Genomic DNA, 17170 nt, shown 5'->3' with positions numbered 1-17170 from the left:
GCGTGGTTACATCGGTTTGGAATCACAGATGTACAGAAAGGTGAAAAATTTATTTTACAACCACTTGATAAAAAAATAGGGCCTAAAAGAGTGAGCTAAGCCCATAATTGGCCTGTTTTAACTTATAATTGGACTGATAACAACCATTTATTAGAAATTCTTTCGGCTGAAAAAGCAAAATTCCGGAAAGTTTGCATATGACCAGAGAAGAAGTTTGACATAAAATATACTTGTAGTTTTTTTTATTTAACTATACATGTCTTTAACAGTTTAAATCTATATTTTATGGCTGTTATCTGCTCTGGTTAATTTTTCCCATTTTATTTAGAAAAAAGTGTAATGTTTTGGAAAAAATAGTTTGAACCGTTCTAATGTCCTAAAAAAAAATTTTTTTCAATAAAAGTATGTTGCATTTTGTTTATTATGTTTTCATTTTCAGAACCCTATTACCCCCACAAATTAATATTAGGTGCTTATGGGTTTATAAGCATAGGTCCCAATTACCCCATGTGGGGTAATTGGGTTCCAAATTAATATTTATTTTTTTTTCATAGTAAAATGTATTTTAAAAAATGAAAAACAATGTGATAAGAAGACAAATTACAGTTGGAAACCTTGTGCAGGCTCATATTTTGATTTTTTCTGACAATAAAAATATAATTGAAAAAAATAAAAACATGGGTCCCAATTCCCCCACTCTATCGTATATCACTACTTTTGATCTTGACCACTAAAACAATGATAAACGTAATAAAACACATCAGTCATCGGTGCGAGGTTAACCAAGTTGTTTACAAATACGCACGCACGTCAGCTGTCTGCTACAATATTTTCGGAACTAAAATGAAAAGCGTCTAGAAACAGACATCAGGAGAAAGCTCAGAATCTGACGAAAACAACGATACCAATCTCGATCCAGTTAAATCTGATTCAGTCAGTCCCAGAGCCTTCGCCGTAAACGTGTTTGTGTGTCGCAAAAGCGACGCATAACACCACAGCGGGTGTGTTGTGCGTTCATTAAGCGATGCTTAACATTCGGAGGGTTAAAAAGTACTGCAAACCGTAAACGAGCTAACTATGCCCTATGTAAACATTTTTTTTATAAATTACACAGCTAAATATAATATATTATATGTTAAAGGAAAGGCAATTTGGAGGAAAACGGCCTTGACCAAAATAGATTGTATTATGTATTTTAAAATATGAACATACGTACATATTTGAACATGAACATGGTACGGTAATCATTTCCAAGGTAGTTGGGAACGTGATAAATTATTTATTATATTATGTAAAAAAGTTATTTTTAGGATACAGGCCTGAACATTAAATAAATTAAAAACATAAGAAAGATCACCAGATTTAGTCAAACTCCAAGCAGTTGTAAAGTAACGACAACCATACTGGTTGTGTTGAAACCTATTGTATAATAGGCTAATCTTTGTTTTTAAGGTAGATATTTTTTTACTTTAACTATGGATGCAAGATTTAAAAAAACAAGTTACTTTCAGTGTAATAATCGTCTTATACTTTACAGCATTTTTTACTTCACGTTTTTTGTTAATCTAGGATGTGAATTTTTGAAATTATTATTTAAGTTAACGTGTTTGTAGCACTTTTTACATAGTGTTTAACACATAGTGTTTTTACATAGTGTTAGTTTTTACAAAGTGCAAAAACAGTCTAGGAGATAATATAAATCAACAACTCGATTCATAATAACCTAAACTTTACCTTCCTAATCTAACCTAACTTCAAAACACTTCATGAATCCGCATAAGTTAACACCAAACCTACCAACCTCACATGTCTAAATAAGAACTGAAGTAGTTCATTGTCAACATTCAGTTTAATTTACAAATGCCTCTAAGTTACCTCTTTATTTACCTTTACCTTTACCGGTTCTTCATCGTTGCCCAGCCATAGCTGGATAGATTGCGTCAAATGAAAAATTAAAACTTTAAAACTTTGTCTATATACACTATATACAAGGCGGTGGATCATGATGTCCAAACTGAGTCAGGGGTTTCGAAAAATTCCCTGATGGAGTAAAGGGGCCTAGTCTTCAACTCCCTAGACATGTGCGCTACGAACGCTTTCACTGGCAGGCCTCTGATCTCAACACTGAGACTATTTAAACTTACTGTTTATCATCTTAGGTTTCTTCTTCTTCCCTAGACGATAATTTCAATCGTTCATGTTCGTGTTAGTCAGTAAGTTCATATTAAGTTAATGGCATCAGAGACCAGCCGACATGAGGCATTACAGTAATATAAAATTCAAAAATTCGTAGTTAAGTTAACTTAAGTTAATTCAGTTTTTGTGACAGCAGAAAAAATGTTTGCACCATTGTTTTCAGGTAAAAATCTAGTTTCTAAAGATCCTATATTAAAAACTACTATTGTACTCTTGGTCCCTCATGGTAATAATTTCCCCTTTTAGTTACTAGCCTATAGACACTTGGAGGGTTAAAGAAACCGCCATTAAATTAAACTAACTTAGGCGTTAGAACAAAAAGCAACTGAGGGGGGCAAAAAAATTTGGCATGCATTTGTTCTTGTTAGGTACCCTAGGCCTAGTACATGGGCTACCTACCTTAGACAAAAAGTTGAGAAATCTCGCCAACTGAAAACAAGTTTAAGTAGGTTTAGGCCCCCTAAGCCTAGAATAAGTTATTGGCTTCCCTGATCACTGCACTAGATAAAAAATTGGGACTAAAAAGGGAACCAATCCTTCTGAAATTGAGCATAGCATGGGATAGGCTTGAGTATACTAACAAGGGTATCAATGGCGTTTAGATTGAGTAGGTTATTTAATTTAGGCTAAAAAAAAATTAATCAGTTGCCTAGGCCTATCTTATAATGTAAAGTAGTGATAATTTGGTACCTAGGTAGTTAAATCATTTTAATCCATCCACAATTAATTATTGTTGTGTTGTTGTTTAGCCTTGGCTAGTTAAGGTTATGTAAATAATATTTTTGATAAATAATTCCTTTGACGTTTTATTAATATGCACTTGCGGCTGAAATGATGAAACTAACTTCGTCATCGTCAGTATAGAATAACCAATATTTACAATCAGCACAGTTATAAACAATACCAATTTCTGTCGAATAGAAATGCATAAATTCTTAACTCGACAAACAGTCTTAATTTTCAGCAAACACAAATTTTACAAAGTAAAACCAAAAAGTACCTACTGTTATAAGTTGCCAGCCCTGCCCGTGTAAAATGGCGATGCAAGAGAGAACTTTCGTCGCCCAGCCTCTCCGCGAGAATTATTGCGCTGGAAACGGTATCAGAGAGAGGTGGTAATATCAATCTACCTCTGGTACAAATCATATATATGATTATTCTTTGGTAATTCAATTTCAAAATAATTAATTGGTATTCATATAAAAAGTTATTTTACAATATAAAATTTGTTATGATAATTCTTGTTATTATTCTTTTGCAGTGAAATAAATAACTTAAGTAATTTCTTAAACATTTTAAATAGATGTTGCAGCCAAACATTTTAACTATCGGTAATTTATATTTAAATTTCGTGTTTGTAATACCACATTTAAGGGTTTTTATTGAATGGTTATTAATTCGTTTGTGAAAAAGCAGCCTAATTGTAAAATTTTCGTGTTGAATGGAGTTTTTCCCATTATTGTTTGAAAAGCTATCAACTGTTCCTGATCGTTGTTGTTTAAAAAATAGCCTTTATTCAAGGCCCCACTTTATTTTACATTTTTTTGAAAATGTTTTTATTAGCGAATTTCCCTATAGGGAAGTAGCTATTACCGTAGGTGGCATGGTAAGACCTAGCTTCGGGACCGACTTACTTTTTCATTTTTATGTCCCCAGAGGCCAAAAACACCATTCGTTAAAATTTATATATATGTATATGTCCGTGAACGCGATAACTTAAGTAATTTTGGTCCGATTTTGATGAAATTTGGTTTAAAGCCGAAATTAACTTTGAATGAGTTCGCGAATTAGCATGATCGGACCAAGGGGAACGGGGTTTTACGGGGGGTTTTATGGGGTAAAAATTTGTTTTTGTCATTTTTGACCCCCAAAACACAACATTTCCCAATTTCTCTCTAGGCCTTTTTAAAGAGCTTAAAAAACAAATAATTTAGTAAATAAAAGTGTTTTTGTATAGTTATTGGTAACGGAGAAAATTCAAAACATTTAAAATTTAAAATTGCTATGTTATTTTTATAAAGAATATTGTAAAATGTTAAAGTCCGTTTGTTTATGGATATATTTTTATCAAACTTGGTAATTTTATTTATTTTATACTAAGCTATTAATATTTTACTAGAAAACTCACTTTATTAGTTCCTTTGTTGCAGCAAACCTAGGTACTCGTTAAACCTAATGTTAAATAGATTTAATTGAAAATCATTTCAGATAAATGGAAATTCGCTTAGTCGGCAGGTTTGCTGCGGCGGGGGTATTTACCGTGGAAATAGCCTTATTCATTTTTAAACGGTTAAGTACCACTTTACAATAGAGAAAAGTTATAACATAGATAAAACATACTGGTTATAACCAATACAAGACAGTAAGCAAGATTTACAAATAAATAACACAGATAATAATATAAGCATAATAGATAACAGTAGTAACAACTGAAATCTACTTAACGAAATAGTTATTTGTGCAACTAGTGAGAAAAGTGAGCAATTGACAGTTACCATAAAACAAATAAATTTGTGAAGAAACATAACCTATTTTTACACAGAAGTGAACTTTTAATAAAACATTTAATGTGAAGTTTATTTTATTTTATCACAATTTTATTTACAATCTGTTCGTTTTTAGAACATTTAGCAAATACAATAACAACTTTTAATAAAACGTTAGTTAATCTCTGTCCATTGACAGAGCTAACTTAAAAAATATTTCAATGAAAAAATAAATATGTAAATAAACAAGGGAAAATTAAATTGTTCAAACAAAACGTGTGCTTAGATCCAAAACATTAATCCTTTTTAGCCTGTATATACTGGTAACTGTTGTCCAAGAGGTTTAGAGCCAGGTGTTTAGGGTGATTTTCAAGTTTCTTTAGATATTTTGCACTAAATTTGGTTATTTCCTCTTCAACCGTAGGAATTCCACTGTCCTTGTGAAGGATATTTTTATTTTTATTAACATACCACGGGGCTTGCAGAATGAATGTGAAGTGACAGATTACAACAGTACAACAGCTGAGCTGACCAGCTGATTTACAGCCAGTGCTGCCAAAACGTATTTCGCGCGCATACGACGTTGCCTGCATATTACGCGCTCACTATTTCGTGCCTTCACGTTACAAATCTGGAGTGAGACAAAGTAATAAGAGTGAGACAATGTTAACATTGTCTCACTGATGAGCGAATTGGCCACTTTGCTTTCTCAAATCAGTGAGAGAACATGTACATTGTTAGGTGACTGTAGGAAAATAATCTTGCGATTTTTAAAATAACACAAAGGTTGAAAATGCTCTTGAATAAATATTATCCCTAAGTCCCAGCTGGACTAGTCAATAGACAGGATTTCAAATTTGTTTTTTTTCTAGTCGTTTGTTTGGCTCTGGCCAAGGCCCCACTAGAAAAAAAACTTTTTCTAGTGGGGCCTTGCTCTGGCATACTAGTTTATTGTTCAAAATTAAAACGTTCTGTCTCATAATACTTACACTTACTACTGAATGTAGTTTTAAAGTTGTATTTGCCCAAATGTTTTCTTTTCTTTCAAATTAAACTTTAAGATAGTTACAGATTTTACATGAAATTGAATCAGGATCGGGGGCACCGCAAAGAAGTGATCGCAACATTTGCAGACGACACTGTTTGTTAATCATCAAATCAGCTAGGATCCTATTTTCGCACCATAAACAGACTGCATTAGACAACTTGTCTCACTATCTAATATATAAAATTCTCGTGTCACAGTGTTTGTCTGCAAACTCCTCCGGAACGACTTCACCGATCGTTGTGAAATTTGGTGTGTAAATTCTGTAGGTATGCGAATCGGACGTAAACTATTTCCCGTTTCGAAATTCCTAAAAGGGCTCCGCCCCAGTGGCTCTGGAGTTTCCCATGTTAACCTTATGAGAAATGGAATTAATGAATCTTAACAGCTGTTTCAATTAAACAAGTTGGTTCTGTTCTATGATGTTCAATAGCATTAAAGTTACAAGGATTACCAACAGGGTGCAGCACTATTATTTCTTTTACATTTATGACAACAGCTAATTTGCAACCAAAAGGTGAGTGAGCGTAGCGAACGAACATCAACCTGGAGGCGAGTTAGCGTAGCGAACGAGCTAACCTGAAGGCAAGTGAGCGCAGCGAACGAGCTCCAACCTAAAGGTGAGTGAGCGTAGCGAACGAGCTCCAACCCAAAGGTAAGTGAGCGTAGCGAACGAACTTCAACCTGGAGGCGAGTTAGCGTAGCGAACGAGCTAACCTGAAGGCAAGTGAGCGTAGCGAACGAGCTCCAACCCAAAGGTGAGTGAGCGTAGCGAACGAACTTCAACCAGGACGTGATTGAGCGATGCGAACGAGATCATCTTGAAAATTAAACGTAACGGTACTTTCTTTCCATCGGTCTGTCTTAGGGGAAACCTATAACTTAGGCGATACGAAGTTCGCCGGGTCAGCTAGTATGGCTATAAAAATCGGAAAATTAAAAAATGAAACAGATCCCTTCAAGTTCTATTATTCTCAAGAACGTGCCCCCAGTAACATTGAATAACGTAATTTTTCCAAACTCAAATATCTTTATTTTTGACAGTTGTTACAAACTGCATAATAGCGTCAACAAATTTTTTCTTCTTAAACATATCAAAACAATATTTTTTTATGGATAAAATCTAAAAACTAAAGATCATTGTTTTCTTAAAAAGTCTTCAACACTGTAACAAACAGCATGACAAAAGAAGACTCTTAACCCCTTTGCCAAATTTGTCCACACTATTTTCCATCTTCAGGGGAGAGGGCAGTGCATTAAACAGTTAAATGTCATTGTAAAATAAATGATTTTTTAAAAAAGCTGTTTTGTGTTTTGAAATGTCTAAATCTTCTCAAACCATAGGAGATAGGGTGAGACCGGTGAGACAGATTTTGAAAAAGGTCGATATTTTTCTTAACAAATACAAGATAGTTTAAGATCAAATTAGATTAATTAGAAATTGGTAGAATCCTTATGACTGTTCTTATTGTTTTGTTACACAAAGACGATACTTAACAAACCGCTTCATAAAATTAATAATTTTATTTATTTTAAATATCATATGGTATAATATAACGTTGTATACCAATAATTAGGCTGAACCCTTACTCTATGCCTTTAATTCGACTCAAATTGTCATATCATTCTCGTCTGTCTTGCTTGAAAAAATTGGTGGTTTGGTTTTTGTTTTTTGGTTTGGTTTGAGTGACTGTGAGCAATTCAACTTTGAGGTTACAAAAGTTTACATAATATTATACTAAATTTTAATATTTTAACTTAATTCACAACTATTTGTAATGGCATTTTCCGGGCCATTCTCTAATGAGGTTCCATTTTGGGGCAATGGACCATCTCCAGGCTGCATTTACGATTTTCCAAGGGCTAATAAGAGTTTGATGAACGATGGCTTCAGACAACATTCACAGTAAGTTCATTCAATTTTGTTTGATGACAAATCTGTAAAACTAGATGTGAATAAATATGAGGTTTGGATTTTATATGTAAACGTGTCAAATCTATTTCACAAGGGTTGCTGTCTGCTACACTCTTGATTAGCCTGTAACATTGGTGGAATTCTAAGATCGCATAAGGATTTTGGTGTCACCTACCTCAAGCTCAAGCAGTGCTGAACATGAACTTGATCAAACGTTATTTCAATAACTCGATCTAATTAGGGCAACAAGATGGTACTTGAAAATCTCCTCAGTCACTTGTTACTACAGTTAATATTAGATAGGCCTAAGTACTAACTTATATAAGTTAACTTAGGCTATGCCACTGCATGTCTCCCTTCTGTCCAGTTTTAGAGGACGGATAGGCCTAGGCCTAAACAATTTGATTCCCATATCAGCTTGGTAAGATAAACGTGATCTGAGAGTCTTGGGTGTACAGGAATGAGCATTGATAGTCGATGTTTTCGAAATATCAATGTTTCTCTATCGATGGTGCTTTTTACATCAATGTTTTGGCCAAATATTGAAATATCAATGTTTTCAATAGGCTAACTAAAATGTAAGTTTATCAATTTTGATGAAAATTAAAATTGAATTAACTTAAAATACCGTAGTATTAAGTTGACTTACCGTAATTCTAAGTTGAAATGGTGATGAAGTATCGAATCCAAAAATATTGCGATTGTGTAGGCCTACTGTACTAGACTTAGATAAGTCTAAGTGTTCAGTGAGTAAGATAGGCTAACTAACTTATGTTCATTTGTGATGCTTAGAAATCAATTTATCTGTATTATAAATTCCAGTGGCAGCACAATCATAAATTAATATACCGTTATTTCGTCTTGCAAAATGTGAAAGAGTAACTGCCAATCTAGAATGTATAGCTAGCAGCATAGACATACCAATGCAAGGGAGAGTGTGTTTAATTGATGCTAGTAGAGTATGCTAATAAGAATAATTAGCTGAGGCAGCCCCGAAAACATTGATGTTTTTGCAATGATGTTATCGATAGACATACCATCAATGTTCACCTTTGATGGTACATCGATGTCAACCATCAATGTTATCATCGATGCTAGGTCTATCGATGTTCATCCCTACTTGGGTGTACTCTGGGTTATGACCTTGACCAGTTTTAGCGAATTTCCCTATAGGGAAGTAGCTATTACCGTAGGTGGCACGGTAAGACCTAGACCCGGGACCGATTTACTTTTTCATTTTGATGTCCCCAGAGGCCAAAAACACTATTCAATTCATTTCAAATTTTTATATATGTATTTATATATATATATAGACTTATATATATATATATATATATACGTCCGTGAACGCGATAACTTGAGTAATTTTTGTCCGATTTTGATGAAATTTGGTTTTAAGGTGTAAAGCGGGATAAACTTGAATGAGTTCGCGAACCAGCACGATCGGACCATGGGAACGGGGCTTTACGGGGGGTTTTATGGGGTAAAAATTGGTTTTTCTCACTTTTGCCCCTCAAAACACAAAATTTCCCAATTTCTGTTTAGACCTTTTTAAAGAGCTTTAAAAAACTAATAATTTAGTATATAAAAGTATTTTTGTTCTATTATTAGTATAACGGAGAAAATTTAAAAAATTGTAAATTTAAAATTCCCATGTTATTCTTATGGAGAATATTGTCAAATGTTGTAGTTTGCTTGTTTATGAATATATTTTGATCAAACTTGTCAAATTTATTTATTTTGTACTAAGCTATCAATATTTTACTCAAAAACACACTTTATTTGTTTCCTTGTAGCAGCAAACCTAGGTACTCGTTAAACCTAATGTTATTAAAATATAATTTAACTGAAAATCAATTCAGACAAATGGAAATTCGCTTAGTCGGCAGGTTTGCTGCGGCGGGGGTATTTTAATTATAGCAGAGGTTCAATGTTCTACTAACTTCACTTAACTTAGCCTACTCCATCCTCGATGTCATGTTCAAGACCCAATCTTTTGCTGCTTACGACCTACATTCTACAATTGTATAATAACTTAAGTTAATGACTTATAAATTTAATAAATTCTGAGTTAGCCTAACTGAAGTTAGGATTCTCCTGAAATACGTTCGAAAATGCTTTGGGTATGAACAACAGTTAAACTTAAACCTAGTTAAATAGTAAAAATAATATCTAACTTAGGGCCTACAAGTTTTTAAACAATTTACATAATCTAGCATTGTTAATATGCGCTTTGTTATTGATTAAAACATAGTGTAAAAAAATCAACCTGGTTCAGATCCCTGAGAATGCTTATTGTACATGTTTTATTTTGTCAGGAGTAGACCTACCAAACGTTTCCAAATTAACGACTCCATGGCTTATATCATTCACATTAGACCCATAGCCTACCTTTAGTAAGTCAACGGATTTATACTCTAACAAATGAATGTTTTGAGGTTTTGCAGTGAGGGTTTTATATTTTAGTTAAAATAGTGTTTTAGCCTAACTAACGTTTCTTACACCGTTGTACTTATTGTTCATGTAACCATTAACTTATGTGCTACAAAATATTATTCAAGTCCTAATTTATTGATGTTTTTTACAGGAGACCAATTACAACCACAACATCAGTTCTGGCTATTAAGTTTGATGGTGGAGTGGTCATGAGTGCAGACCTGTTAGGGTCCTACGGTAGTCTAGCTCGGTTCACCAACTGCTCCCGAATTGTCAATATCAACAAGAACATTATGATTGGAGCTAGTGGGGACTACGCAGACTTTCAGTATCTTAAGGATATTGTCCAACAGAAAATGCAAGTATTTAAAGTCAAACAGCCACATTCGGTGGAAGAAATATAGGCTAATTTATGATATGCATACACCCTGTTCTTAGTCCTATGAATTATAAAAAAGTAGGCCTACCCACTTTTGAATAGGCCTATTTCATATTCATGCGGTTGAGTGTTGAATAAATCAAACTAATTATTTTTACAGGGTGTAACAAATGTCGGCCTTAGTCAGTAACAAGACTATAAGATCATCTCTTCTCCACCATACTTGGCTTAAAATACCTACCTTCGTATGGTCGCCATTTTAGATTAAAGTAAACAGTATAATGGGAAAAGCGGGAGCTATACATCATATTTGATGACATGTCTTATTTGAGTCTTTGAATTTTATTTGGGACAAAGAATCCCAGAATAATGGCCAATAGCTCATGGATAAACTTAGCTTCCATTCATTGAAGTTCCATTGATTCTCATTTAATTTACTTACTTACTTACTTACTTACTTACTTACTCCCTCGACGTCGTTGACCAGCTCTTGCTGGATAGACTGAGTCAAAATAAAAATAATAATAATATATATATACATATTTACAAGTTTGGCGGCAGGTTAGACGCAAATTTTATAAAACTCATCTAGGGAGTACAAGGGTCTTGCCAGTAGCCACTCCCTCAGTTCGTTTTTGAAAACTGAGGCCTCAAGGTTTTTAAAGTACAGTGGCAGTCGGTTGTACATCCTAATTGCCAACATAGGAAAGCTGTCCTTTTTTTTGTTTAGTCTGCAGAAAGGGATATCAAGGTTGGATTTTGACCTTGTATTGTGATCATGTTGGTCTTCTCTCAATGCAAGACTAGAGATGTTGGTCCTTACGTTGTTTAGGGTGATTAGAATGTACTGTAATGTCGATGTATGTACGTAGTACAATTAATAATCCCATAAATGGAAGACTTATTGCCATTAATGCCTAAATTCATTTGACTATAGAATCGATGAGGATTGTATGGACGATGGATTTTGTCTGAAGCCCAAATCTCTCCATTGCTGGCTGACCAGAGTTCTATACAATCGCAGATCCAAGTTTGACCCGCTTTGGAATGATTATGTGGTTGCTGGATTACAGGATGGTGTTCCGTAAGTTTTGAAAGTTAATTACATGTGTTTATATGTAAAGTATATAGTTTTTTCCTATGATGCAGACACATTTTTAGCCTGTAACCTTGTGCAAGCATTGTTTGGCATTTCAGTGGACATTTATACCCAAAACAACTTAAAACATTTGATAAAATCCTTTAATTTAAATTTAAGAGTTGCACTGTTGGAAATTCAATAGTCTGAAACTCAATAGTCTTAGGCTACATTCAGTAGCCCAACTCTGTGCCACATGAATCAAAAGCTCAATTACAGTTCTAAAACTTGACTTGTTTTTATTAACACTTTTTTTGTTTTTTGTAATAATGCCTAAAACTCATTAATTTGTACCCCTATGTAACAGTTTAATAGTATATGTTAAGACATCAAGTAGCCTTATCAGGTTCATAAGTTAATTTATTTCATTGTCAATTTTTGGCAATCCGTGTTTCCTGACATCCGACACTCTGTCCTATTATTACACTATCAATATTCAACTGTATTTACACATTGATTTTTAACCAGAGAAAGTTCAAGTTGCAAAAGTGTTCTAAAGTAGACTTTCAATGGAAATTACTCGGCAAGTACATTCAACTCAATATTATGAAAAATAGGATGATAAAGCCATCATCGAGATAGGCCAACCTTAATTATCTGTCAAAAACAATGTAGGCCTAAGAAGACCTATTCTATTTTATTTTTTATTTTCTAGATTCCTAGGAGCTGTGAATATGCTCGGCACAGCTTATGAAGACAAGCATATTGCGACTGGCTACGGAGCTCACATCGCTCTTCCGTTGATGAGGGAAGCTGCAGAGAAAAAGCCAAACTTGACGCAGCAAGAGGCACAGCACCTGCTGGTCAAGTGTATGGAGGTGTTATACTATCGTGACGGTCGAACCTTTAACAAGGTATAGACACAGTCACTAAAGTAACTCCTAAGAAATTCTTTATAATTCTTGTACCTTATGTTCCCTGTAATACTTTCAAGCTTTTCTAGTTGACATTTTTCTTACCACACTTTAACCATAGTCAATGCTTAAACTGACAGATTAATTCTTGGTGATCAACATTCGAAAAGCAATTAATTACTGATACAGTACTATTATTTATTTTTGTTTTTGTTGTATAGATGTTATAGTATGTAGCTTAAACACACTGAAGTTAGGAGTGTTCAACAATATGTAATGTGGTATTTTCCATCACCTTACTCTAGAGTGTGTCAAGTAATTATTGCCATGTTCAGTATTAAATAAAGTAATATGCATACGTTATTACGTAGCAATGGACTAGTTTCTCTTTGATTTATTTGTTTTATTCCTAGTACCGGGGGATCGAGCCTTGCTCCATTGTGGTTAATAGGGTTTAACAGTTAAAATAGAATCGTTATCAGACACATTTCATCATTTACAAAAATAGTTTTATTACAAATCAAAAATATATAATCGCTGAAATAATATTAACTGTGTAATGTTTGTCCAATTAAACCCGTTTCATCTATATAAATAAAGTTAGAGTTTTGTCTGTACATTGCTCAGAATCGTAAATTTTTAGGTTATTTTTACGTTTTATACATTAAAGAAGCCGAAACAAGTCTCATCTAAATTTCTGTCTGTCTGTCTGTCTGTCTGTCTGTCTGTCTGTCTTTCTGTCTTTCTGCAACACTCAAGATGGCATTTTACGCAATCTTCTCCAGGAAAACGAGAGTACCTATCAAGACCCAAGTCATTTTAATGTATTCACTGGATTGGCGAGAGTGTCTTTAGCCATTAAAATATGGCCTCACTACTTTGTAATTAAAATTACGGACTTTCAAAAATGCAGTTTTGTGCGATTTTTGTCAAGTTTTCGTCCAATTTTTATCACATAATCATCTATGAAATAACGAACAGCTGTTCGGATCAAGATTATTTTTTCTAGCTGTCACTGAAATGTTTACAAACACCGCAACCATTTCCGATCACGTTTTGAAGGCAAATCCCATCCAAGTGAGATTAAAAACGTTTTTCTGACATAACGGATTTAATTAATCGCAAGTGGAATAATATAGTGTAATCGTAAATTAAATAACTAGGCATCATCCAGGTCAGGAACCAGACATTCTTTGTGTATAAAATTGTTCTGGAGTTTTGATAACCAGAAAGAAGATATTGAATCAGTGTTGTATAAGGCTGGCAAACTTAAATTTACTAATGATCGTCACCAATAGCTTAGAAACAAGGTTCCACTCATTGACGACTCTTCAATGGCGGTTGTGTAAAGTGTGAAGTAAAAAATCACAACTGCAGAGGGTGATTGTAACAGAGGTTTACGGATGATGCTAAGCTCGATTTTCCAATGTGTCACTTTCTGTTCCTACCATTGACTATATATAGTTAATAGTTCCTACTCACCGTGTGATGCAATCGCTGGACCATACAGCCAATAGGCCCATAGCCCATCTCTTGGGAACGTACTCTTACAGAATTATTTTTATAACAACCTTTTCGACAACGATCCTTGATACCGGTACTTTTCCATAGAATACACGGCCTACCTAGGTACTTAAGAAATAAAATTACAAACGTCCAAAAACCCAACGTTGTGTAATTTTTGTCACATTTCCTTATAATGTTAATAGATATACCAGCAATCATAAATAAATATAAAAAATCCGCTGCCATGGTGATGATTTTAGAGGTTTGAGGAATTGCAGTGCACTGATGTTCTCCAAACGTCGACCAGCGATTTGTCGACACTCCTGCTGAAGATGATTGGCCTGTTGTTGTTAATTATTTATTTTACACGGCCATAAGATCTTAGATTATATTTCTCCTTTTATTCTTTGATGCGCGACTTAGCCGAGGTTTTGAGAAATTTGGTGAGATGTATGAGCTGGTTGGAACTGGCTTAGTTGTAGATAAGGAGGTTAAATTTGTTTCCTGAGGATTGATTGTAGCTTCTCTCCCTTCGGATTATTTATATTCGCTTTCGAGGCCTTCCGCGTTTAATTCTTAATCTTGTAAATTAACATTGAAAACATTTATCAGTTAAATGTATGAAAACCAAACTGAATATAACTACTCTTTAAAACATTTAGTCCAAACAAACCAGTACAGTTATTTTTGTTTACACGCAAATCAAAATGATGACAGTAAAAATAATCTGTATCAGCTGTTTTTGTTAACTTCAGCTACAAAAAGATATTGACGATAACACGGACACTTTCAAGGGCTGAAGGACGGAAAATGGATTTTCCCAGCCTTGTGACCAACTCCAATCGATTTATCGTGGCCAAATACTCCATATTAAATAAAAAATAAAAAATCCTCGGACAGAAAAATGTTTGCCCGTACATGCGCTTGTTTTAGATTATAGTATTCAAGTCTAGTTCATGTCCAGTGACACGGATCGCTAGTGTTGACATTTTATTTCTATTATTTTAGGATTAATTTGATGATTTTTGCTTTACTGTTTTGTTATAAAAGTAGGGGACGAGTTAGTGCTTGATTAAATTGTTTTATTTGGTTAAAAAATGTTTTAAATGACTGAAATATCTAAAAACTAATTGTAAACAAAACATAACCTCTACTGTGCACCGGACAGAACTAACAATAACATTGTCTTCAGCTGATCCACAAGGATGAGAAATCTACTAAGGGAGTATCTTTTATCTCTGCTATTACTGAGGTCTCATGGCAAGACCTAGACCTGGAATAGATTAACTTTTTGGTTTTGTTGTTAGTCTTGTATCCGATATAACAGACGCTGGTACCAAAAGGGTTACTCTGACAGAGTTCTGACTACACGTATATGGTGTGATCAAGCATCTGCTTTAGTGAAAAGAACCTTTTTTATAAACTAAATGTATAATCTTGATTAATCATTTTCAGTACCAAATTGGCTGTATAACCGCAACTGGAGTGGAAATCACCGACCCATTAACAATTGTTGGCAACTGGTCCACTGCAAAGGTCTACTGAGTTGTTAAAATGTTCAAGGTCAGTGTAAAAATGTTGAAACCGTAACTACCAAGTATTTACTCAGTTCAGAATGAATGACTGTATATTGTTCAACAGTACAGTATTAAGGTTTTGTTTGTTTTACGACTCAAAAAAATATTTTCACAAGACAACATATTTGTTCCAACATTTTTTTAAAGCTATATGATAAAAGATAAGGTAAAAAAGATATTATAAAAGATATAAAAGAATTAGGTATAAATAAACCTTCCCACTCCTTCTAGCTCAATTTTGTGTCATGTTACAATGTTGTATTTTTGGGAAGATTCAGTTGATTTTGTGTAAATTAATACAGATGTATTAGTTTGATCTATTAGTTTTAAGTCTTTATTTAACCATTGACAATATGTCCTGTGATTATGATATACTGACATGTAACTCAATAAATAAATTAATATGTAATTATGAATAAGTGAGTAGGCTAGACTATTACAGTAGACTCTTGCTCATACGGACTAATGTGGCGGACGTCCGGTCTGGATTACGGTAAATCTGGACTATCGAGAGTCGAGCAAATACAGTACTGAATATAGCATTTTTTTTTCAATTTTGGCTAGCAGGAGTCCGGACAAGGCCGATCCGGACTAGCGGGAGTCTGGACAAGACCGATCCGAATGAGCGAGAGTCTACTGTAATGAGTTACTAAAGAAGCAATAGATTATCTTTTTATCCAATCACAAATGTTTTATTTTATATACACTGTTTTTTCTCTATTTTTGCAGGTGCTGAGTTTTCTTCAATGATGTTCTTAATACACGTTTTGTCCCTTAATTTTATATTTATAAAATAAATTGTGATGATTGAGTGTTTTGTTTTTGTATTCCCCTTATTACTTTCTGTTTTGAAACAAGTTATGTTAGTCAGTTCAGTTCTACCACAAGATTTGATTTAGACCAAGTACCTGAAAGATTTCTTGATTAGCTGTTTGGTTTTCTTCTCAAAATGTGTGGATACAGTATAAATAACCCGTACCACTTCCATTGAAAAAGAGCTGCACTGAAAAAAGAAAATGTATCACACCAATCAATGGTTTCTTTTAACTTGCCCAGTAATATCTATATTTAAATTCCTTTAATTTTGTGATTGCTCAGAATTATTACCTATTAAGTTTTATTTGCTAAGAAAAAGGTATTATATGAAACTAGTTGATATTTAAAATTTAGGTGTTGCCTCCAGAATCTCCTTGTCTGGAATAAAAAAAAACCTGTTTGGCTTGATAAAAAATTACAATAAAAAAACATTAAAAATCACCAGAGCCTAAACCAAAAGCCCCAAGGTGCCTGGCTGTCAGTCTTTTGTCAATTTCCCCATCCTTTACTGATTGGGGGATACATGAATCTCCAGGATTGAACACTCTTGCTAACTAGACTAGTAGTACAGTGGACTCCTTATCTGGGCACCTCTTAACTGGACTACACTTAACAGATGTAAAATCTCTATAAAACCGACAATTGTTATCAGCACATCGGTGGACTGGATCAGCAAGAAGTGGGCGGTACTGAAACGACCTTTCTCGTGGAAAAGATTTGATTAAGTAAAAATAAAATAGACGAGTTTTAGGGGATGTCGGTTTAACCCTAAAACCTGTTACCAAGACTAGCCTCGGTCCCGAGGAGTCCGGATAAGAGGGA

The 17170-nt window shown here is 34.1% G+C and overlaps 2 protein-coding genes across 5 annotated transcripts in view; one reads left to right on the top strand and one right to left on the bottom strand.

Moving 5' to 3' along the window:
* LOC129001048 (zinc finger protein 835-like) overlaps positions 1-3265 on the bottom strand; it is a 29046-nt gene extending 25781 nt beyond the window's left edge. For 2 of the 4 annotated variants that reach the window (XM_054428197.1, XM_054428200.1), the window contains exon 1: positions 2887-3173. The gene's annotated coding sequence lies outside the window, so the exon portion shown is untranslated. Of the gene's footprint in view, positions 1-2595; positions 2615-2886; positions 3174-3200 lie in introns of those variants that run through there. The other 2 variants (XM_054428198.1, XM_054428199.1) reach the window with 2 other exon arrangements.
* Positions 3266-7408: 4143 nt separating this feature from the next.
* Positions 7409-16343, top strand: LOC129001005 (proteasome subunit beta type-4). The gene is made up of 6 exons (XM_054428129.1): positions 7409-7633; positions 10230-10436; positions 11395-11541; positions 12251-12449; positions 15411-15518; positions 16262-16343. The coding sequence occupies exons 1-5, from the start codon at positions 7506-7508 to the stop codon at positions 15498-15500; spliced, it is 771 nt and encodes a 256-aa protein (XP_054284104.1). The 5' UTR covers positions 7409-7505; the 3' UTR covers positions 15501-15518; positions 16262-16343.
* Positions 16344-17170: the final 827 nt, after the last annotated feature.

Source organism: Macrosteles quadrilineatus, unplaced genomic scaffold (assembly GCF_028750875.1).
Source record: "Macrosteles quadrilineatus isolate MER2022 unplaced genomic scaffold, UCM_ALF_1.0 Scaffold_8__2_contigs__length_117827958, whole genome shotgun sequence".
NCBI classification, from domain to species: Eukaryota; Metazoa; Arthropoda; class Insecta; order Hemiptera; family Cicadellidae; genus Macrosteles; species Macrosteles quadrilineatus.
Note: the sequence above shows the minus strand (reverse complement) of the source record. Positions and strands in the feature narration are given on the sequence as shown.